Raw genomic sequence first — 21,177 nt, 5'->3', positions numbered from 1 at the left:
CCTTCAAGTTGACCGGACTTATGGCAACCCTTTGAATGGGTTTTCATGGTAAATGGTATTTAGAGGTGGTTTTACCATTGCCTTCCTCTGTGGCTGAGAGGCAGTGACTGGCCCAAGGTCACCCAGTGAGCTTCATGGCTGTGTGGGGATTCGAATCCTGGTCTCCCAGGTCATAGTCCAACACTGACCCGGGGGAGGGGCAGAGAAGGGAGGAGAAGGTTGAGGGTGAGGGGAGGAGATTGGGTGAGTGGGTGGGCACTGGGCAGAGGGGAAGCCCCTTTTCTTTCCAAAAGGAAAACATTGTCAACAGTATAATTGTTTTTCAGCATTTCCCCCACCTTTTTATTCTACAGCAGGCACACATATTCTCCCACCCAAATTTAAAGCAAAGCTGTCCCTGGCTACATCCACACCAGGCCTTTAATTCACTTTGTACCATCATGGCTTCTCTCAAACAATCCTGGGAAGTGTAGTTAGTGAAGAGTGCTGAGAGTTGCTAGGAGACGCCCTGTTCTCCTCACAGACTTTCAACCAGAGTGGCTGACTGTTAAACTACTCTGGCCACTGGAGCTCTCTCAGTGGAACAGGAGTCTCCTCTCAGCACTCTTCACAAACTACACTTCCCAGGATTTTCTGAGGGAAGCCATGACTGTCTCAAGTGAAATCGAAGTCTGATGTGGTTGTGGCCACCTGATTAGGCAAGCCAAGAAGCTGTGAGTCTGGCTTTTAGAACATTGACAGTTGGTTCTTACTAAGCATGTCCGACGTTATAACTGGGTTCCAGCCAAAATTTCTTAAATTAATTAAAAATCAGCCAGGCATTTTTTTAACCTTTAAACTGCAGAAGATGAAGGTCAGAGTATGGGGCAAGGTCAGCATTAGGATTACAGGTACTCTGTGAACATGGCTGATTTTTAATGAATTTCAACAGATTATGAGAACTCTGAGAGGAAAAAGTCCAAAAGGGCTCTGGGTTTTTCTCTGTCTCTTTTTAGACTTCGAACTCTCTATTCTCTCTGACTGTTTTGTGTATCACCATGAAAATTGAGAGGGTTGTTAAGCAAGCATTTCTGAGTTCAGAACAATAAGTTTTGTAAGGTTTTGTTTTGAATTGAGCTTATGGGAAGCATCAGAATGGCATGGGGGTATTTTCAATTTAACATTGCAGAATGTGAAAAATCCATGCTGGCTATAGTATACAGCCACTCTTGTGGCTGTATAAAAACAGTTAGGTGATGACGGCTATCATCATCAGTCGTTTTCCTCATAAAAGCAGCCCAAAGCAACTTGCAACAATAATAAAACACTAAAACCAATTATAGCAAACAAACCAATAAATCTTAAGAACACATCTGTAGAAATAAAAGACAAGTCTTGCAAACCTGCCATACTAAAAGAGACCACCAGTACCTGAAGCTCATCAAATTAAGGGCCAAAAGCTCAAGTAAAAAAAAATTTTTTGCCTGATGCCTAAAAATGCATAATGATGGTGCCAGGCATGCCTCCTTTGGGTGAGCATTCTACAAGCAGGAAGCCATCACTGAGAAAGCCCATTCTTGTGTTGCCACCCTCTGCACCTCTCTCAGAGGGGGCATATGGAAAAGGGCCTCAGGTGAAGGATCCTGGCAGTCCTTGAGGTATTGGGGTCCTGAGCTGCATAAGGCTTTAATAGGTCAGAACTGAATTGAGCCCAGAAACTAATTGGTAGCCAGTGTAATTGCGCTTGCCATCAACAAGGAACATGTGAGAAGAGAAGAGCTAATGCAGATATAGTGATGTTGTTCTTATACAGAGGTCTGTAATGGCCTACCAAAAGGCATCTACAAAGCTTATCTCAATGTCTCCTGCCTAGCCTTCAACATTGGGGGTTAGGATTGCTCTTAAACCAACATTAAGAAATTCAAAGCATTAATATCAAAATTCAGGAAAACATCCAACCATATGTTTATTTTTTGTTGAAAATATATTTTCATTTCTTTAAAAACATTTAAAAGCATTAAAAGCAGTAGGCAAATAAAACAACAGTACATAAACTGAATTAAAAGGTAAATTAAATAATTTCCACCTGGGGAGGGCATTTTACAGCCAGGGCTCCACTACAGAGAAGGCCCAATCCACAGTCACTGTTTGCCTACTCTCAGTAAATGGGGGTACTGAAAAAGGACCTTCCTGAAGACCTCAAAGGGGGGCAGTTTCCTATGGGAGAAGCTGGTTCTTGAGGTACACTTATTCCATGCTGTAAAGTGTTTTATAGGTCAACATCAGCACTTTTAAGAATCAAAGCACCATTTTGCTTGCTTTACAACTGGCAAGATATTTAAGCCACCTGAAATTTCAGAGAGATCTTCAAGGACAGCCCCATGTGCAACACACTGTAGTAGTCAAGCCTGGCTGTTACTGGGGCCATATATGACAGTGGCCAGGCTGCCTCTGGCAGGGTACTTTTGGAAGTGCCCTGTGTTGTTGGAAGGGTGCCTGGACAGAAGCCTATCTTTCCCCAAAACATCATTGTATGATAGCATTACGCCTATAGGCAGCACTTTTGCAGTGCTTGGTTAGATGTGGGAGACAACTGATCCACAGCCCTAATATGATTGGCGGAAGGGCAGAAAAATTGGGGGAGAAAAATCAGAGGGGAGGAAAAAGATCCAGGTAGGCACTGGAGCATTTAAAGGAAAAGGTGGCAATCCTGCTTAAGAGCCTTGGAAACATGAGTCCACTTATGCAAATGTCATTATCTGCAAGAGACTTACAGGGTCATTTCCAACCAGTATAGTTGGCAGATGTCTATACACTAAGAGCCTTGTTTCAAGGACCCCGCAAAGCATCTCCTGAAGAGGAAAAACAAGTTGGTCTTTGTAAATAAAAGTTCATGCATTTGCGTAATGAAGTCACTTTCCAAAACTGCTGAATGATATTCTTTTTTTTATGAACAGACATGATGGTGAGGAGTGGGGCAGAGGAGAATAGGGAAGGCTAATTAGCTGCATTAAGCCGCATGTATTTCAGCAAAGTAGGGTCTTGGGATTCTTGCGACCCTGATTGATTCCTTGCTCAAAAGAAAAGGCATTTCGACTCCTCCTGACATTTAGAATGCAAAGAATCTCATCTGCCTGTTGGACCACAGACTGCTAATAATTTTATTTAATTTACATTTTCTGTGACAGAAGGTGCTAAAAAAAAATTATACAAGTCCCTGATTGTGGGACTTGGCGATTGTGGGAGGAGAGGAGGGAGTCTGACTCTTGTGTGTGTGACTGGCAAAGTTTGAGTGGGTGGTGGGAAGGTGAAAAGGGAGTGATGATAATGGAAACTTGAAGGAAGCCAGAGCTTTGAATGCAGACTCAGTCTGCATCCTGACAGTGAAGATAAGGTGGCAACACAGCTCATGGTGCTTTCCTGGAATACAATCCGCATTTTGACACTCTCTGTTTAAGCACTGCCCATCTGTATGTTATTCAGCTGGAGCCTCTAGGGAGAAAGAGGAGCTACAGGCACAGAAAGCGAGCAAGCGAAAGCAAAGGCACTCCTTTTAATAAGAATCTACTCAAAACTGCTTTCGAAGTGCCACATCTGGAAGCTGGAAGTTAAAATAACTGAGGCACCACCAAACCAAAGGGGGGGGTGCATTAAAAGCAAAAGCAGAAATAAATACTCAGGAGCTGCAAGATCACCGCTGGATGTAGGGGAGGAGATGGCTTTGATCTTGGCTTGGCCCCTGGCTTTTCCTCTGTTCTTCTTCCTGGGATACGTCTCCTTAAGCTCTGCTTCAGCTGAGGGCAACATTTTTCATTTTGACACTGAAGGTAGCTCAGCAGTCGGTAGTCAAGAAGACACCCTTATCAGGGGACAGCAACAATCTATATCTTTTGGAACTTGGGCGGATTTTGCTGAGGTATAGTAACTCCTGCGTCTGTTGACCTTTCTCCTTCATTGTATGGTTTCCAACCCCCACCCCTTTTGTTTTGTTACCGTGTCTCACTTTGGTTGAAGCTCACGTAATCCTCTGGGTGTTTTGAAGGGGGAGTGTGGAGTTTTCAGGATTTTAAGGCACTTTAAGGAAGACTCTAAAATATGCTTTCCCCCCTTCCAAACTATACATATCATGCTGCCTTCTTTGAATAGGCTGTTGTGTTATAAAGTCCTGTTGCTTGCTTGCATTTTGTGCAAGAGCAACAAAAGGAGTCTCCACAGAAAGCACTGTTTCAGGCGGATATACTTATCAATGCACTTTTAAAAAGCCTGCTGCTATTCATTCCTTGAGATGCTAAGGCCTTTGGATGTCTTGCAAGGTTTTGAAGGGAGGAACTTTATGTGGGGGGGGGAGCATGTGCGTGCGGAACATAGAAACAAACAATGCTTGTAAAAAATCTGTGGTGTATTTTAGTGCAGTTGATTGTGCTGATGGGCATGTGTTAATTCCATTCATTTCAGTATGAAGTTCTGGTACGGTCATCATACTTTGATTTATGCCTGTCAGTGGCCACCTACCCTGAAAGCCCCTCTCATGTCTAATCTTGCAAAGTAGGAAGGGTAAATACACCTGGAGTGCTTCTGGATTCTCAGCCCATTCCTGTCTTCCCCTCAAATCAATACTTTATAAGAAGTCCCTGCATGATGGGAGGCTGGTTGGTCACCTCTCAGGGATGCTGTAGCAATGGGTTTTGTGCATCACCTGGGGCTGAACTAAATAACCTTTGAGGTCCCTTCCAGCTTTATGATTCTGTGATTTACCACATCCAGACATCTCTTGGAAACATAGAGGCTCTGGTTCTACATAGGGAGCTCTCCCTGTGAGTGTCTGTTTCACTTCTTTAAGAAAGGTTCACTCTATACACACAAAGTGATATGCATGCACAGTTACACACACTCAGTGTGAATTAGGAGCCCTGTACATACAGAACTTGCATATGCACAGACCAATAGAAAAAGAACTCTGTATTAGGGTCTATGATTTTAAAGATGCATGTGACTTGCAGGAACATTCCCATGACTTGAAAGCATAATAAGGGCACTGCCCATAAGTCCTGTTGTTTTCAGTAGGATGTGCCTATCTGTAATAGGGTGCAGAATCTTAGCCTATAGTTCCTGCATTAAATCTATATGAAATCATATGTGGAGCCTAGAATTATGGTTTTTTACTTGTAAGTAGCTACTGCAGAATTCAATAGGGCTTCCTTCTAAGTAAGGATGCACAGGTCTGGAGCCATGGAAAACAAGTTGCTGAAGAAACACCTGCGGAGAAGCCAAAAATATGTTTTCAGCTTTGCTGAAAATGATGACAATACTTTAGTGATATATATTTTAAAAAAGGAAATCCTGAAGGTGCACACTTTCTCGTGTGTGTATGTGTGCGCATATAAACTCTCTCTCTCTCTCTCTCTCTCTCTCTCTCTCTCTCTCTCTCAAAGGACCACATACTATGTCCATATGAAGTTGCCTGAGCATTAATGTCAGTTACAGAGGTCTTGTGTGTGTGCCTATCAGGAAAGATATTAGGCTGGCAGGCATGAGAGGCAGGGCCTTTTCAGTGATGTCCTCATACATGTTTCCCTTAGGAAACAGGATCAGTTCCCTCCCTGTTGACATTAGGCAGGTCCTTAAAAATGTTTCTATTTCAAATTGCTTTTAATTGAAAGGATAGCTTAGACTGGTATTTGTTTCTTAGTAACCCTATTTTTAGTTTTTGTGCAAGGAATGGAATAGAATGAAATGGAAATATATAGACTGAAATTGATGTATGATTTTACTGTGAGGGGTTTTTGCTTATTATTTCTGTTTTTGCTTATTATTATTTTAATACTGTGTATTAGGGTTGCCAGGTTCAATCCCTGAGACCGATCCTGTATCTTTAGGAGAAGAGAAAGTCAGCCAAGTGCAGGTATTCTTGCACCTCTGTAATAGGAAAAACCACCAGGTGGAATTCTCCCTTCCCCCTGCACAACTTTTAAAGATACAAAAGACCTCTTGGTTGCCAAGCCCAGCCTCCAAGAGGTCTTTTGTATCTTTAAAAGTCGTGCAGGGAGGAGAGAGAATTCCACCTTGTCGTTTTTCCCCTTACAAGGTTGGAAGAACACCTGCACTTGGCTGACTTTCTTTTCTCCTAAAGATACAGGATCAGTCTCAGGGATTGAACCTGGCAACCCTGCTGTGTAACAGAGCTTAGAAAAGTTACATTTTTAAACTACAACTCCCATCAGCCCCAGCCAGCATGACCACTGGATTGGGCTGATGGGAGTTGTAGTTCAAAAAAGTAACTTTTCCAAGCTTTGGTTTTAAACTGATTTTATGAGATACTGAATGCTGCCTTGAGAAAATATGTATTTTGAAAGGCAGTTAACAAATCTATTAAATCCAATGGTAATGGTTCCCCTTTTGCCTGTAATGCCCCCATGCACCCTGTCCCAAGGGGTAGGGGGACCCTCCAGAGCAGATTTTGGAGGAAGGCAGGAGAGTATGGGGGTGGAGATGGAGAAATCCACTCATCTGCTGTTGGATGCCACCCTATGTCTTCCCCGATTTGCTGCTATCCAGATTTTGGGGGGGGGCTCCTTCAGCCTCCAGCCAGCATGGCCAATGGTCAGGGGTGAAGGCAGCTGTAGTCTGAAACATCTGGAGGCACCAGAGTGGGGAAGACTGGTCTTTCTAATAAATCTATAATGCGGGGGGGATTAATATATATTTTTGTGACATCTTGGATGGTTGGCATTGGCTGTTTGCGGTTTGGTTGCAAGTTGCAACTCAGTCACACTATTTTAAAAAAACAAAAATTACAAACCAGAGAGAAGCATGAGGTTATGAAGAGGGAGGGAGAGTAAGTATCTCTTGGGGAGGTGATTCAGTGCAGGAGGCAAATTAAGATAGTGAAGGTCATGGGAAAGGAAGGAGTGTGTGTCTTGGCATTAGACCTTGAAAATGAGCAGAGATTAGCACAAGCAGTGTGAATATCACAATAACAACCTGCTCCAGTTACTATCACTAGTATGTATAAAACTACACATAAATGTATAGCAGCCTTGGTTGAAACCTGAACTTTTTTTGTATTTATTTATATACAACATTTATATGTTGCCTTTCCTCCAAGGAGTGTATATGGTTCTTCTCCCCCTCCATTTATCCTCACAACACCCCTATGAGGTAGGTTGTGCTGAGAGACAGTGACTGCCCCAATGTCACCCAGTGAGCATCATGGCTGAGTGGGGATTTGAACCTGGGTCTCCCTGGTCCCAAACTCTAACCACTATGGCACCCTGGGTCATATTGTTGACCCAATATTCAGAACTAAAGGTGGGTATCTTCAAAGCAAAATTGTCATTCTATTAATCTATCAGGATTTGTTTCCAGTGTGTCTCCATATGTTGATCTCAATACTTAAGCATGTCCAGAAAAAGTATTCGAAACATACACTTTAGGAATATGGTTAACTAGAAGCATAAGTCATCTGAGACAATAGCCCTATTCAGGCACTACTATGCCCTCAGAGGTCCACCTCATGGAAATAGCCTGTGCGCATTTGCAAGCTCCCCACTCTTCAGACTTTCCACCAGCACATGGACAGCATCAGGGGGGGCAGGATCAGGTGCAACAGCAGGGGCAGTGCTAGCGCCTAGTGCCCTCTATATAGTTAAGAAATAGGGTTCCCGCCTGTGACTTGGTGAATAAAGTGTGTCATTTAAGATAGATATGGACTTTGTAACTTGGTATTTGCAGCAGAAAGATTACAGCCAAATGAGCAGTTGTGCATTGGCCACTCATCTGAAGCAGCTTATTTGCACAAATGTGTGCTGCACATTTGTGCTACTGAACAAGGTGAGCCAAAAGAAAAACTAAACAACTGGCTGGGACACAATGCTGGCCTGGAGCAGAGAGTGGACACAGCCTAACCAAATGTCAAGGGAAGAAGTAAGTGCGTGCTTAAACCCTTCCTGTCATCAATGGGTCAGTGCTTAGCTGTGCTGGACTGTGCCCACGGCAGGAGTGGAAAGAACATGAGAACAGGCCACCTCAGCCCACACAAAACAGCCATGATGGCAATGTTTCAGATTAATGCAGGGTCTCTAATTCTACACATTTTGCACGGGCTAGGTTTTACCAGGCACATTGACTTTCCATTTAAGAGCTACAGTTTGACCATGCAAACGCATCTTCTGCCAGCACTTACATAAGAACATAAGAACATAAGAAGAGCCTGCTGGATCAGGCCAGTGGCCCATCTAGTCCAGCATCCTGTTCTCAGTGGCCAACCAGGTGCCTGGGGGAAGCCCGCAAGTAGGACCCGAGTGCAAGAACACTCTCCCCTCCTGAGGCTTCCGGCAACTGGTTTTCAGAAGCATGCTGCCTCTGACTAGGGTGGCAGAGCACAGCCATCATGGCTAGTAGCCATTGATAGCCCTGTCCTCCATGAATTTGTCTAATCTTCTTTTAAAGCCATCCAAGCTGGTGGCCATTACTGCATCTTGTGGGAGCAAATTCCATAGTTTAACTATGCGCTGAGTAAAGAAGTACTTCCTTTTGTCTGTCCTGAATCTTCCAACATTCAGCTTCTTTGAATGTCCACGAGTTCTAGTATTATGAGAGAGGGAGAAGAACTTTTCTCTATCCACTTTCTCAATGCCATGCATAATTTTATACACTTCTATCATGTCTCCTCTGACCCGCCTTTTCTCTAAACTAAAAAGCCCCAAATGCTGCAACCTTTCCTCGTAATGGAGTCGCTCCATCCCCTTGATCATTCTGGTTGCCCTCTTCTGAACCTTTTCCAACTCTATAATATCCTTTTTGAGATGAGGTGACCAGAACTGTACACAGTATTCCAAATGCGGCCGCACCATAGATTTCTACAACGGCATTATGATATCGGCTGTTTTATTTTCAATACCTTTCCTAATTATCGCTAGCATGGAATTTGCCTTTTTCACAGCTGCCACACACTGGGTCGACATTTTCATCGTGCTGTCCACTACAACCCCGAGGTCTCTCTCCTGGTCGGTCACCGCCAGTTCAGACCCCATGAGCGTATATGTGAAATTAAGATTTTTTGCTCCAATATGCATAATTTTACACTTGTTTATATTGAATTGCATTTGCCATTTTTCTGCCCATTCACTCAGTTTGGAGAGGTCTTTTTGGAGCTCTTCGCAATCCCTTTTTCTTTTAACAACCCTGAACAATTTAGTGTTATCAGCAAACTTGGCCACTTCACTGCTCACTCCTAATTCTAGGTCATTAATGAACAAGTTGAAAAGTACAGGTCCCAATACCGATCCTTGAGGGACTCCACTTTCTACAGCCCTCCATTGGGAGAACTGTCCGTTGATTCCTACTCTCTGCTTTCTGCTTCTTAACCAATTTCTTATCCACAAGAGGACCTCTCCTCTTATTCCATGACTGCTAAGCTTCCTCAGAAGCCTTTGGTGAGGTACCTTGTCAAACGCTTTTTGAAAGTCTAAGTACACTATGTCCACTGGATCACCTCTATCTATATGCTTGTTGACACTCTCAAAGAATTCTAATAGGTTACTGAGACAGGACTTTCTCTTGCAGAAGCCATGCTGGCTCTGCTTCAGCAAGGCTTGTTCTTCTATGTGCTTAGTTAATCTAGCTTTAATAATACTTTCTACCAGTTTTCCAGGGACAGAAGTTAAGCTAACTGGCCTGTAATTTCCGGGATCCCCTCTGGATCCCTTTTTGAAGATTGGCGTTACATTTGCCACTTTCCAGTCCTCAGGCACGGAGGAGGACCCGAGGGACAAGTTACATATTTTAGTTAGCAGATCAGCAATTTCACCTTTGAGTTCTTTGAGAACTCTCGGGTGGATGCCATCCGGGCCCGGTGATTTGTCAGTTTTTATATTGTCCATTAAGCTTAGAACTTCCTCTCTCGTTACCACTATTTGTCTCAGTTCCTCAGAATCCCTTCCTGCAAATGTTAGTTCAGGTTCAGGGATCTGCCCTATATCTTCCACTGTGAAGACAGATGCAAAGAATTCATTCAGCTTCTCTGCAATCTCCTTATCGTTCTTTAGTACACCTTTGACTCCCTTATCATCCAAGGGTCCAATTGTCTCCCTAGATGGTCTCCTGCTTTGAATGTATTTATAGAATTTTTTGTTGTTGGTTTTTATGTTCTTAGCAATGTGCTCCTCAAATTCTTTTTTAGCATCCCTTATTGTCTTCTTGCATTTCTTTTGCCAGAGTTTGTGTTCTTTTTTATTTTCTTCATTCGGACAAGACTTCCATTTTTTGAAGGAAGACTTTTTGCCTCTAAGAGCTTCCTTGACTTTGCTCGTTAACCATGCTGGCATCTTCTTGGCCCTGGCGGTACCTTTTCTGATCTGCGGTATGCACTCCAGTTGAGCTTCTAATATAGTGTTTTTAAACAACTTCCAAGCATTTTCGAGTGATGTGACCCTCTGGACTTTGTTTTTCAGCTTTCTTTTTACCAATCCCCTCATTTTTGTGAAGTTTCCTCTTTTGAAGTCAAATGTGACCGTGTTGGATTTTCTTGGCAATTGGCCAGTTACTTGTATGTTTAATTTAATAGCACTGTGGTCACTGCTCCCAATCGGTTCAACAACACTTACATCTTGCACCAGGTCCCGGTCCCCACTGAGGATTAAGTCCAGGGTTGCCATCCCTCTGGTCAGTTCCATGACCAACTGGTCTAGGGAATAGTCATTTAGAATATCTAGAAACTTTGCTTCTTTGTCATGACTGGAACACATATGCAGCCAGTCTATGTCCGGGTAGTTGAAGTCACCCATTACTACCACATTTCCTAGTTTGGATGCTTCCTCAATTTCATATCTCATCTCAAGGTCTCCCTGAGCATTTTGATCAGGGGGACGATAGATCGTTCCCAGTATTAAGTCCCTCCTGGGGCATGGTATCACCACCCACAACGATTCTGTGGAGGAGTCTGCCTCTTTTGGGGTTTCGAGCTTGCTGGATTCAATGCCTTCTTTCACGTATAGAGCGACTCCACCACCAATACGTCCTTCCCTGTCCTTCCGATATAGTTTATATCCAGGGATAACCGTATCCCATGATAGCCTAGCTAAAGGCTAGCTCAGAGTCAGCTTATATCTTCAGGAACTTTATAGCACAGGCAATCCCTTAACTTCACAGAAAACAAGGAATACAGGTCCAATTAAGTTGTCTCTTAATGAAGCACTTCAAACTCCCATTGATTTCAAGAGATTTTAAACAATATGTTGCTTCGTTCTCCCACTGAAGCCTATGAGACTTAAAGGGCATAATTTTGGTTGGATAAATAGTGATTCTTTCAGCAACTAAATATTTGAGTCTGACACATTATGACAGCATTAAATGGCTCTTCAAAGGGTTACTGCATGTATTTTTTAGTAGATTGGCATTTACAGTAGAGAATGTTAGTAATTTTTGCAGCACTCCTTAGAAAATATCTTCTCTCCTCATGATGAGCAGTTGTGTACTGCATGAAGATAGGCATCTTTTTGTACACTGCTACCGAACAGTAGCTGCGACAATCAAATAATTGAATATGTAGTGGAATGGACCAATTTTATTTATTAAATTTGTATCCTGCCTTTCCTCCCAAAGTAGCCCAGCACCGCAATTTGAGCAGTGCAACTGTTGTAATGCTGCAGCCTTCATTAGTATTTCATCTCACGCACTGCATCACCATCAGTTGAACACTACATGCACGTTCACCTTTGCATGGGTCACAAAATTGTCTGTCGAACTCTGTTGTTTGCTGGATTCTTGAACAATGAAAGAAAGGGGACTCCCCTGTCCCAGCTAAATGACGAATCCTTTCTATCAGGAGTTCTCAGGGCTTCAACTGATCCTTCTGGGATCTGTGTGTAGCTGGCCTATCTGGTGAGCCACTGCCAGATCACAGGTTGCAACATCTGTCTAGGCTCTGGACTGACTGCCCACCGAGCTAACGATTGGATCCTTCTGGACAGGAAGGGGTATCAAAGGGCTTCCTGGACACAGATGAGCCTTGCTTGGGCAACACAGTTTCCTGAACTTTGGTGTGTTCCTGTATCCTGACTTCTGGCTTGCTGTTTGATCCTGCTTTGGGAGAGTTTATTGTAGGATCAGTGCTACTCATACATCCAGGTTTTTCACAACATACACACGATGATCTCTGCATCATACTGCTCATCCATATTTTCCCACGTTTAATTTGAATTTGGAAACATAGGAAGCTGCCTTATATTGAGACAGATCATTGGTCCATCTAGCTCAGTATTGTCCACACTGGCAGCGGCTGTTCAGTGTTTCAGGCAAAGGACATTCCCAGCCCTATCTGGAGATTGAACCAAGGACCTTCTGCACACAAAGGAGTTGCTCTGTCACCAAGCTATAGCCTTTTCTGTGGACGATCCAATGATTTTAAAAAAATAATAATTAAATAATTAAAAATAATTTTTAAAAACCCCTCATGCATTCCTTTTCATTTTTCTCATAGACTTTTGTTATTCACCTTCATTTTATCCCGTCTGCCTGATATTTGGCAGGCATGATGGCTTGAGGAAGTATCCAGGCATGTTCCATGCAATTTGAATGAAAAATGCCAAAGTTACTAGAACAGACAATGGTTCTCCACTGATGTCAATGGAAAAAGAAAGGTAAAAGCATATGTAATTAAAATGAAGGTAAAACAAGTGGAGCTAAAATGAAATGAGTGTAGCTTTACAAACAAAACTGTTTGTCTTTTCATTGCATGCCCCTACATAAAAATGATTAGCTGCTCTCAGCTAAGCTTTCAAGCTAACTAAGGATTTCCCTGTATGTGAAAGCATATGAAACAAGCCATTTTATGCGCTTTATTTATTTTATTTTTTTATTCCAAAATTAGAGTGGACCTCCCTATAATATTCTTTTTGATTTATTTCTTAGTCCAAATATTGACCTGGGTCTCTGTCTCTCTCTTTTAAACAGACATAGACTGTTAGTCATGCTCAGCAGTGCCAGATTTTATAAAGGGTGGTTTCATGAGAACCACATAAGCAATTCACAGAATGTTCCGAGGTGGGCTGCAGTATCTGAAAAACCACTAGGAAAATATAGCACTATATACTGGGGAAAGCATATTGAAAACATACACAGGCAATTATGGCATTTAATCATGTCAGATTGATGCCATACAGAAATTTTCCTACAAATTCCTTGGACAGCCCACTCTAGAAAATGATTAATTTGACATATCTTGTATGAAATCCTAAATGAAATATACAATTTTGTTAGCTCGGACATGTTGTTCTTTTATTCTGGTGACTATATAGCATAAGCCTGGTCCAGACAAGAAAAACTGCAGAGAAGATAAAGAACAGTCATTAATGTACATCTATTTTCCTTTTTCGGTGTGATAGTTATTAGCTAAAGGTGAATAATAGGGTAAAACAACTAACTTTAGATTTCCTCAGTCATAGACCTTCGAGACATTAAAATAAGAATTACGGTTTAAAGGATTTTCTAATGGTGAACCCTGGCAGTGATTGGCTAATTTGCTTTAATATCATGGAGTGTTTAAAAAGACTCTTATTGGTGAGGGAAAATGTGTCAGAATAGACTTACCTCACATGACACTGTCCTTTGTATAGTATGTGAGTTTCTATCTACAGGTGGTTGCACTTCTGCAAAAAAGTGAAAATGTTGTTTTCAAGCTGCTGCTGACCCTCCCTCCTGGAAATTTACCTCCTTCCCCTGAAAACTCAAGGGAAGAGGGGCAAAGCTAGACTTTGGAGTCTAGCTGCAGGGAAAAAAACTGATTTTAATAACATAGGCAAGGGGGTTATTGCAGAATTAGCAAGTGAGAGAAGGAATAAACACATCATTTGTCCCTGTCAATTCTCCTCTGCAAACAACCCTTCCCACCACCATTGCAGATAAAGTCGCTCAGATTCACTCCGACTTGGACACTAAAAGTGATACAGTCTCATGGGATGTAACTTTGGCTCCTGCTTGTCCAATAATAATGGATTCCTTTCAATTTGTACAGCCTGAGGATGTGGACAAGATCCTTGGAGAGGTGAGAGCCACCACATGTCTGCTGGATCCTTGCCCTTCCCGGCTCATCAAAAGTGCCAGAGGGGGACTGGCCGAGTGGGTGAGGGGAGTGGTTAGTGCCTCTTTACAACAAGGCAGAATTCCATCATGCCTAAAAGAGGCAGTTGTATGGCCTTTGTTGAAAAAGCCCTCCCTGGATCCCTCCATAATGGGAAATTATCGGCCAGTCTCCAACATTCCATTTTTGGGCAAGGTAATAGAGTGTGTGGTGGCCGCCCAGCTCCAGAGATTCTTGGATGAAACAGATTATCTGGATCCATTTCAGTCTGGTTTCAGGCCTGGTTACAGGACAGAGACAGCTTTGGTCGCCTTGGTGGATGACCTTCGCAGAGAGCTGGACAGGGGGAGTATGTCCATGTTAGTTCTATTGGACCTCTCAGCAGCTTTCGATACCATCGACCATGGTATCCTTTTGGACCGCCTTGCTGGGATGGGACTTGGGGGCACCGTGTTAAGATGGCTCCATTCCTTTCTGGAGGGACAAACTCAGAAGGTGGTGCTGGGGGACTCCTGTTCGACTCCTTGGCCGTTGACCTATGGGGTCCCTCAGGGTTCAGTTTTGTCCCCAATGTTATTTAACATCTATATGAAACCGCTGGGAGAGGTTGTCCGGGGGTTTGGGGTTCAGTGCCATCAGTATGCGGATGACACCCAACTCTATTTCTCCTTTCCACCTAAAGCCAAGGAAGCTGTCCTGGTCCTGAACCAGTGCCTGGCATCAGTGATGAACTGGATGAGGGCGAAAAAATTGAAACTAAATCCAGACAAGACAGAGGTGCTCCTGGTCAGTTGAAGGGCAGATCAGGGAATAGGAATTCAGCCTGTGCTGGATGGGGTTACACTCCCCCTGAAGACACAGGTTCGCAGTTTGGGTGTGCTCCTGGACTCAGCTCTGAACTTGGAGGCCCAGGTCTCGGCCATGGCCAGGAGTGCCTTTGCCCAGTTAAGACTAGTGCTCTGGAAATGCCTGATTTGACTATGGTGATGCATGCCTTAGTTACATCCCGTTTAGACTACTGTAATGCGCTCTACGTGGGGCTGCTTTTGAAGACTGTTCGGAAACTTAAACTAGTACAAAGAGCTGCAGCCAGAGTATTAACAGGGGCTGGTTACAGGGACCATACAACTCCCTTGTTACAACAGCTCCACTGGCTGCCAGTTTGTTTCCGGTCACAATTCAAAGTGCTGGTTTTGACCTATAAAGCCCTATACGGCCCAGGTGCAGGCTATTTGTCAGACTGTATCTCCCTATATGAGCCTGCCCGGGCCCTGAGATCTTCAGGAGAGGCCCTTGTCTCAGTCCCAACACCCTCACAAGTGCAATTGGTGGGGACGCGAGATAGGGCCTTCTTGGTGGCTGCTCCTAGGTTCTGGAACTCCCTTCCTAGGGAGGCACGAATGGCCCCCTCCTTGCCATCCTTCCATCAGCAAGTAAAGACTTTTTTATTCCGACAGGCTTTTGGGATAGAAGGTGTTTAGGATTGGGCTTTACAAGGCTTGTTTTATTGTTTTATATTATTATTTGTATTATTTTAAATTGTTTTTAGATTTTTAAGTGCCTTTCATGGTTTTAAGGTTGTGCATAGTTTAATGGTATTTTAATTGTATGTTTTTCTATGTTTTTAACTACATGTAGTTCTATTTATAAGCCGCCCTGAGTTCCAGTTTGGAAAAAGGGTGGGGTAAAAATAAAGTTTCAATTCAGTTCAATTCAATTATAAAAGGAAAATGGAGCTGAGAATTCCATATTCCCCTCATAGTATTGTAGTTTGTCCCTTACATTCCATTGACATGTTATAGTACAGAAAACGGTCTCTGGTGTTTCTTGTAGTACTATGTTATTTGCATGCCTTAATGAATACATTCAAATCATGGGACATAGCCCAAGTTTACTGAAGAATGGGCATTTCCATTCACTGCTAGCAATATTTTTTCTCATTCTAAGAAATTGCTGTTCATGGAAAGGAAGGTATCCGACTGATACTTGAAACCTGGAGCTCCCCCAACAGGCCTATAGCCAACAGTGGCAAATGGGAGCAGCACGCCCTTAGAGCTGTGCCCCCCCAGGTTTTTTGAGGAAATTGTCTTTAATTTGTGACATGACAGACAATCACAACATCCATTTAAAGACTGATAGGTTGTTTTACAAATAAGAGCTATTTAAGAATAGGACCCTCTGGAACATTCAGTGAATAAGGTAGGGCAAGTACACAACAAAAGCCTCATCTGGAAGAGGCCCTAGAAGTCTGCTCACTCAAACTTTCCCAGACTGAAGGTTCATTTCTCATTATCACAATCATCCTATAATTTATTATGAGATCCTGGGGGGGGAGAACCTGTACAGTAACATGACCCTTGAAGAGTTAAACATTAGAACGTTATATTATGGACTAGAGTTAGCCTCCAACCTTTGGCCTTTCCGTTGCTCTGCTTTTCAGTTTCTGTTTCAGTTTCAGTTGTGCTGTCTACCCAGCCAGCAATAAAGAAACATGTTTGTTTGCCTGCACTAAGAAGTAAAAGTCTGTTTATTCTACAGTTATAATGAGTAGAGCAGGACTGGATGTTTATTGCTAAAGGGTGAAATAAAGAGATAGCTTAAAGTGATGTAAAAAAAATTGCTACCTTTACTCTTTTAAAGCACTCACTATACTCACAATCATACCGCCTATTTTTTCCTCTTTTTCTTGATTACTTGATGGAAATTGATTAAAACAGCCATCGAGGAATAGAAATATTGCTGTGTATACATACTACAGTTAGGTAGCTGGTTGGCTGGACACCTGGGTTGTAACTCAGGCCTAATTTCTGATTTTCCCAATATGTGTAGCTCAGCATGAGGCCTTTTCAGGGTTTCTGAACAGAAAAATCAACCCAACAACCAGTAAAAAAAATTCCAACAATTAGTTTCCATTTGCTTAGTTCATCTTTTATATAGCAGCCAATTAAAAATATTCCTTTGATTGTCCAACAGGAAGGAAAATCTAAACGCCAGGAACAAGACAAGAAGGAGGGACAAACACACCTTATAGTGTTTATTTTCCCTCTACCCTTCCCTAAACTTACAGTATGGATAAGTTTGTTTTTTACGTAGAATCTGAAAGTGAGATACCTAATGCAGCATCAAAGCCAAGCTCAGAACCTCACTGTCTTTTCCAAAGTAGTTCAGTTCATGAAGAATCAGAACACAGGGACGGACGACAGGTGAAACGGGACTGTAGCTTTAGGCAAAATCAAGCTTTTGGGTTTGGCATTCCTGGGGACTTCTCAAAAAAGGATGAGACAATTCAGCTGCATTCAGCCAATCGAACTTGATTCACGTAAGTTAACACACACTCTGGATGGAGGAGTCGTGATGGGAAAGGTTACTGCCTTTCCCTTCCACTGGCCCTCACATGCTCTCCACCAGTGAGGGGTGGGGATTGCCTGGGGTTATGTGTCTCTCCCTCCCAAATGCCCCACCTAGACATGTGGCTACCCCACCTAGAAATATGGCTGCCCCACCTAACAAGGAAGACTGCCTACAGGGCTATCCCACAACTTTGCTGCCATCTTCCTCTGCTCCGTTCTTGTCCCAGTGACCATAGCACCGCTGCCAGGAGAGCGCCATTGGTGTTTCACCCCCGTGAGCTGATGCTGGAGGAAAGTAAGGCCAAAGAAGCCAGGAGTGAGGGGTAAAACCCATGGGGGACCTAGGGACCAAAAGTGCCGTTGGTCAGAAATGCAGGTAAAAAGGCAGGAGCAATGAGGAAGGCAGCTAGAATACCAGAGGCCCAGAGTAGCCAGGGATGGAGGGCAAGCACTGGGGGGGGGCAGAGAGCTTAATGTGCACAAATTGATTTGAAACCAGACACATTTCTGCTTACAGGGCTTTCGTTATATTAAATATGCTATTTACTGAAGATGTCTACCTTCCTTTTAAATTTTGTTTCTTTTATTTCACATCAAAGCTTCTGGACATCTAAGGAATTGTGTGTTTAATTAAATACAAGCCACCCAATCTTGATTTTCTAGCCAGTGTGTGTCCTGTGAATTGACATGAGGAAAAAATAACCGGCAGTGCATATTTCATCTGAACAACATAAAAGAACAAATATTTACACCTTATAATATTTTTGTTGTTGTTTACAAAGCAAAAGAGAAAAGAAAAATGCATATAAATAACAGCGGAAAGAAAGATTAGCAACAATATCAAACCTCGCAAGGGACATTGCTATGTATGACATTTTTTGTCATTACAAGCTCTGGAATTAAATACATTCTAAGGCCAGGGGTAATCTATATCCTAAAAATCTTGCAAACACCAACAATGTTCTCCCCCCCCCCTTTGTGAGAAAGAATGCCTTTTCAGTTAAGGCTTTGTCTATCTCACTGTATACGGAAAATATGAGTGTGCACTTTTATGGAGATTGCCTAATTGTTTATACTGGAATCAACCCCATCTCTAAATCAGACTCTGTTGCTGAATGGTATTTTGTTTTGCATTTGGACTGGGAGAGGAGCAGCCATGTTGAAGCTTCTGCAACAGTAGAAAACTAGATTTGACCACAGCAACAGATTATCTGGTTTAAAAGAGCCTGCTCCCCACCCTGGCATTTTCCCTGCACTGTTGTTCAGCTGCATTCAACTGTTTTTGACATACTTCATGTTCAGGAAACAGATTTTACTCACTTTACTCACTTTACTCCTTCTTAGCCCCGGAGCCGGTTCCCCTCAGCATGAGGGGTGAAGCGGCCGGCCGTCCTTTCCGGAGCTGGCAGGCCGCTCGACAGCGGGCAGGGGCTGCTGCTGGGGGGGGTCCCTTCAGGAAACGGTGAGGGGCAGGCTCCGTCCTTCCCCCCGAGGCTGGCAACAGCCGAGGCGCCTCTCCCAAACCTAAGCCTCCACCCCACCGCCCGCTCTTCCCCTCCCGGGCGCGCCGGGCCTCCACCTTCTCCTCGGCCCAAAGAAGGCAGGGCGGGCGGGCATGTGCCTTCTGCCACGTGGGCTGGCGAGGCCGAGGTTGGCGCTCGGCAACCCGGAACTTTGTGCGAAAGGCAGCCGGCACTTGAAGCCGGTCGCAGGTGAGAGGAGGAGGAGAAGGACCGCCTTGGGCCTGTCAGCCATTTTCCGGGAGGGAAGTGGCCGGGAGCCCCTGCCTGCTTTCGGGATGGGGAAGGCTCTTGTGTATATGTGCGTGCCCTTCTTCTCCCGCACTTAGCCTCGTTGAACTCTTTTCGGCTTGTCGACCCAGTGCCAAGGCAGCTTCCATGCAATGACAGCGGCAGCTCAAGTCTTCTTGAGGCACCTGCTAGCAGCCGCTTCGTCCTCCTGTGTCTGCAGTCCCCGGCTGACTGAGAAAGGGCGGGAAGGCGGCCAGCCACAGCCCAACGTATGCGTGTGTCAATCACGCATGCGTGGCTGAGGGGGCCGCTGAAAAGCCGGAGATCCACCTTTTTAAATGAAGTATAGCCGGAGGCCGGAGACGGCCCCTTTTTCCCTGAGACTCCGGCAGGAAACCGGAGACCTGGCAACCCTATTACTCAGGGTACAGAGATAAATGATACATGCATGCTCAATTAATTTGAACAAAGGCAACCTTTTGCCCATTCCCAATTAGGAACAAGTTCCACAGTAGCATTCATAGAAGCCCTGTTCTCATGGCCAGGCCCAGCACCAACAGTCAGCCGAAGGCCTCGGGGTCAGAAGAGGCCGGTCACTGAGCTGACCTAATCATGCCACTATTCACCATCCTCCCCACCAAACCCCTGCATTGCGCTTTTAGAGGTGGCTCAGTGGTGCTGCTGTTTTGAATGGGACCAAACCCTGCCATATTATACCTAAAATGCAGTGTCCAAGCCTTTAAATCTATAAAGCCATATTCAACCAGCTTTTTGGGCTAGTGGAAGCCTGTGGAAAGATTCCTGCTAATGCAATGAGACTAGCATGTGGGGGGTAGGAGAAGGGAGATCATTCCATTGGGTAAGTAGAAATGCTTGTGCTGACAGAACAATTTCCTTAGCACTACATTGAATACAACCCATAAAATCTATCTATAGGTGGGGCACTGCCATTTGGATAAATTAAGATGTTGGGCAGCCACCATTGATGGGAGCCAAGCTTTGCTTGTGTTCAAAAGCTGAACTGCCACCAGCCTACTGCAGGGAGGGCAGGGAGTTGTGTTGCTGTTGGTGCAGTAGCAGCAAAAGAAAACAATACTGTGTGGTTAAGACCATATGTGGGGATGTTGGAGAGTGGCAGCCCATTTGCAGTACTGTGTCAAAGGTCCCCTAAAGTCAGGCATCAACTCTGCTCATGAACATTGTGGACAGACTGAACAAGTCAAGGGAAAAGCAGGATTGTGGTGACAAGAGCTGTCCCTGCCGTCCACAGTGTCCATCAGCTCTTCTGCAGAGTCCATGAGCATCAAAGTTCTGTGCACAATTGGGAACCCTGTTTTCACAGGGGCCAAGATTGTGTGAACATAGCTATGCATACAATTTCTGTATGCGTGTAGGTTCTCTGCAGAAAAGTCCAAGAGCTACCTTTTTAAGTATTAGATGATTCATTTATTATTGTAATAAAGGACAGTTTGGTTGAGTTGTCAATGTTTGATCATGTCTGCTTTTAACTGATGTAATTGTAAATAACGCTGATATACAGTAGATAATTTGATTATTTGTAATTACTTCGAATTGTAAGATACTCTTTTTGTATTCCAGTAAAATAGGTTAGATAAAGTAGATAAATGTATTAATAACCATGACTCCCAATTCATTAGATAGACAAGGGGGTTACATTCATTATTTAGCAATTAATGATGATGTATACTAAGCTATGTAACATTTATTATGTCACTATTCCATATCACATAATGAAGTTATGTGCATTGTCTTCTAAAGCAAATGTGTCCCTGTAAGACCATTAAGTCCAGAGTCTAAAATGACCTGACTGCACCACTGGCTGTGCTTTTCTACCATTCTGTATGGTGGATTGCACACTGTAAGTGTGAAACAGTAGCAATTTCCGGCACCATCAAAACTGATATTTTGGGATTGTCTTTATCAAAAAAGTACTGGCTTACTTACATTTTGTTTTCAGAACTGAATCCAATGCAGTGAGCTGGTCAGTGAGAAAAGAGTC

At 43.6% G+C, this 21,177-nt stretch overlaps 1 protein-coding gene across 1 annotated transcript in view; it reads left to right on the top strand.

Annotated features, from left to right (window-relative positions):
• The first annotated feature begins 3,289 nt into the window (after positions 1–3,289).
• LAMA4 (laminin subunit alpha 4) overlaps positions 3,290–21,177 on the top strand; it is a 150,694-nt gene continuing 132,806 nt past the window's right edge. The window contains exon 1 of the mRNA XM_061623652.1: positions 3,290–3,895. Coding sequence (XP_061479636.1) covers positions 3,695–3,895 — 201 coding nt within the window. The 5' untranslated portion in view covers positions 3,290–3,694. The remainder of the gene's footprint in view (positions 3,896–21,177) is intronic.

The sequence above is a fragment of the Rhineura floridana genome, chromosome 4 (genome assembly GCF_030035675.1).
Source record: "Rhineura floridana isolate rRhiFlo1 chromosome 4, rRhiFlo1.hap2, whole genome shotgun sequence".
NCBI classification, from domain to species: domain Eukaryota; kingdom Metazoa; phylum Chordata; class Lepidosauria; order Squamata; family Rhineuridae; genus Rhineura; species Rhineura floridana.
This window is presented reverse-complemented; position numbering and strand designations above follow the sequence as displayed.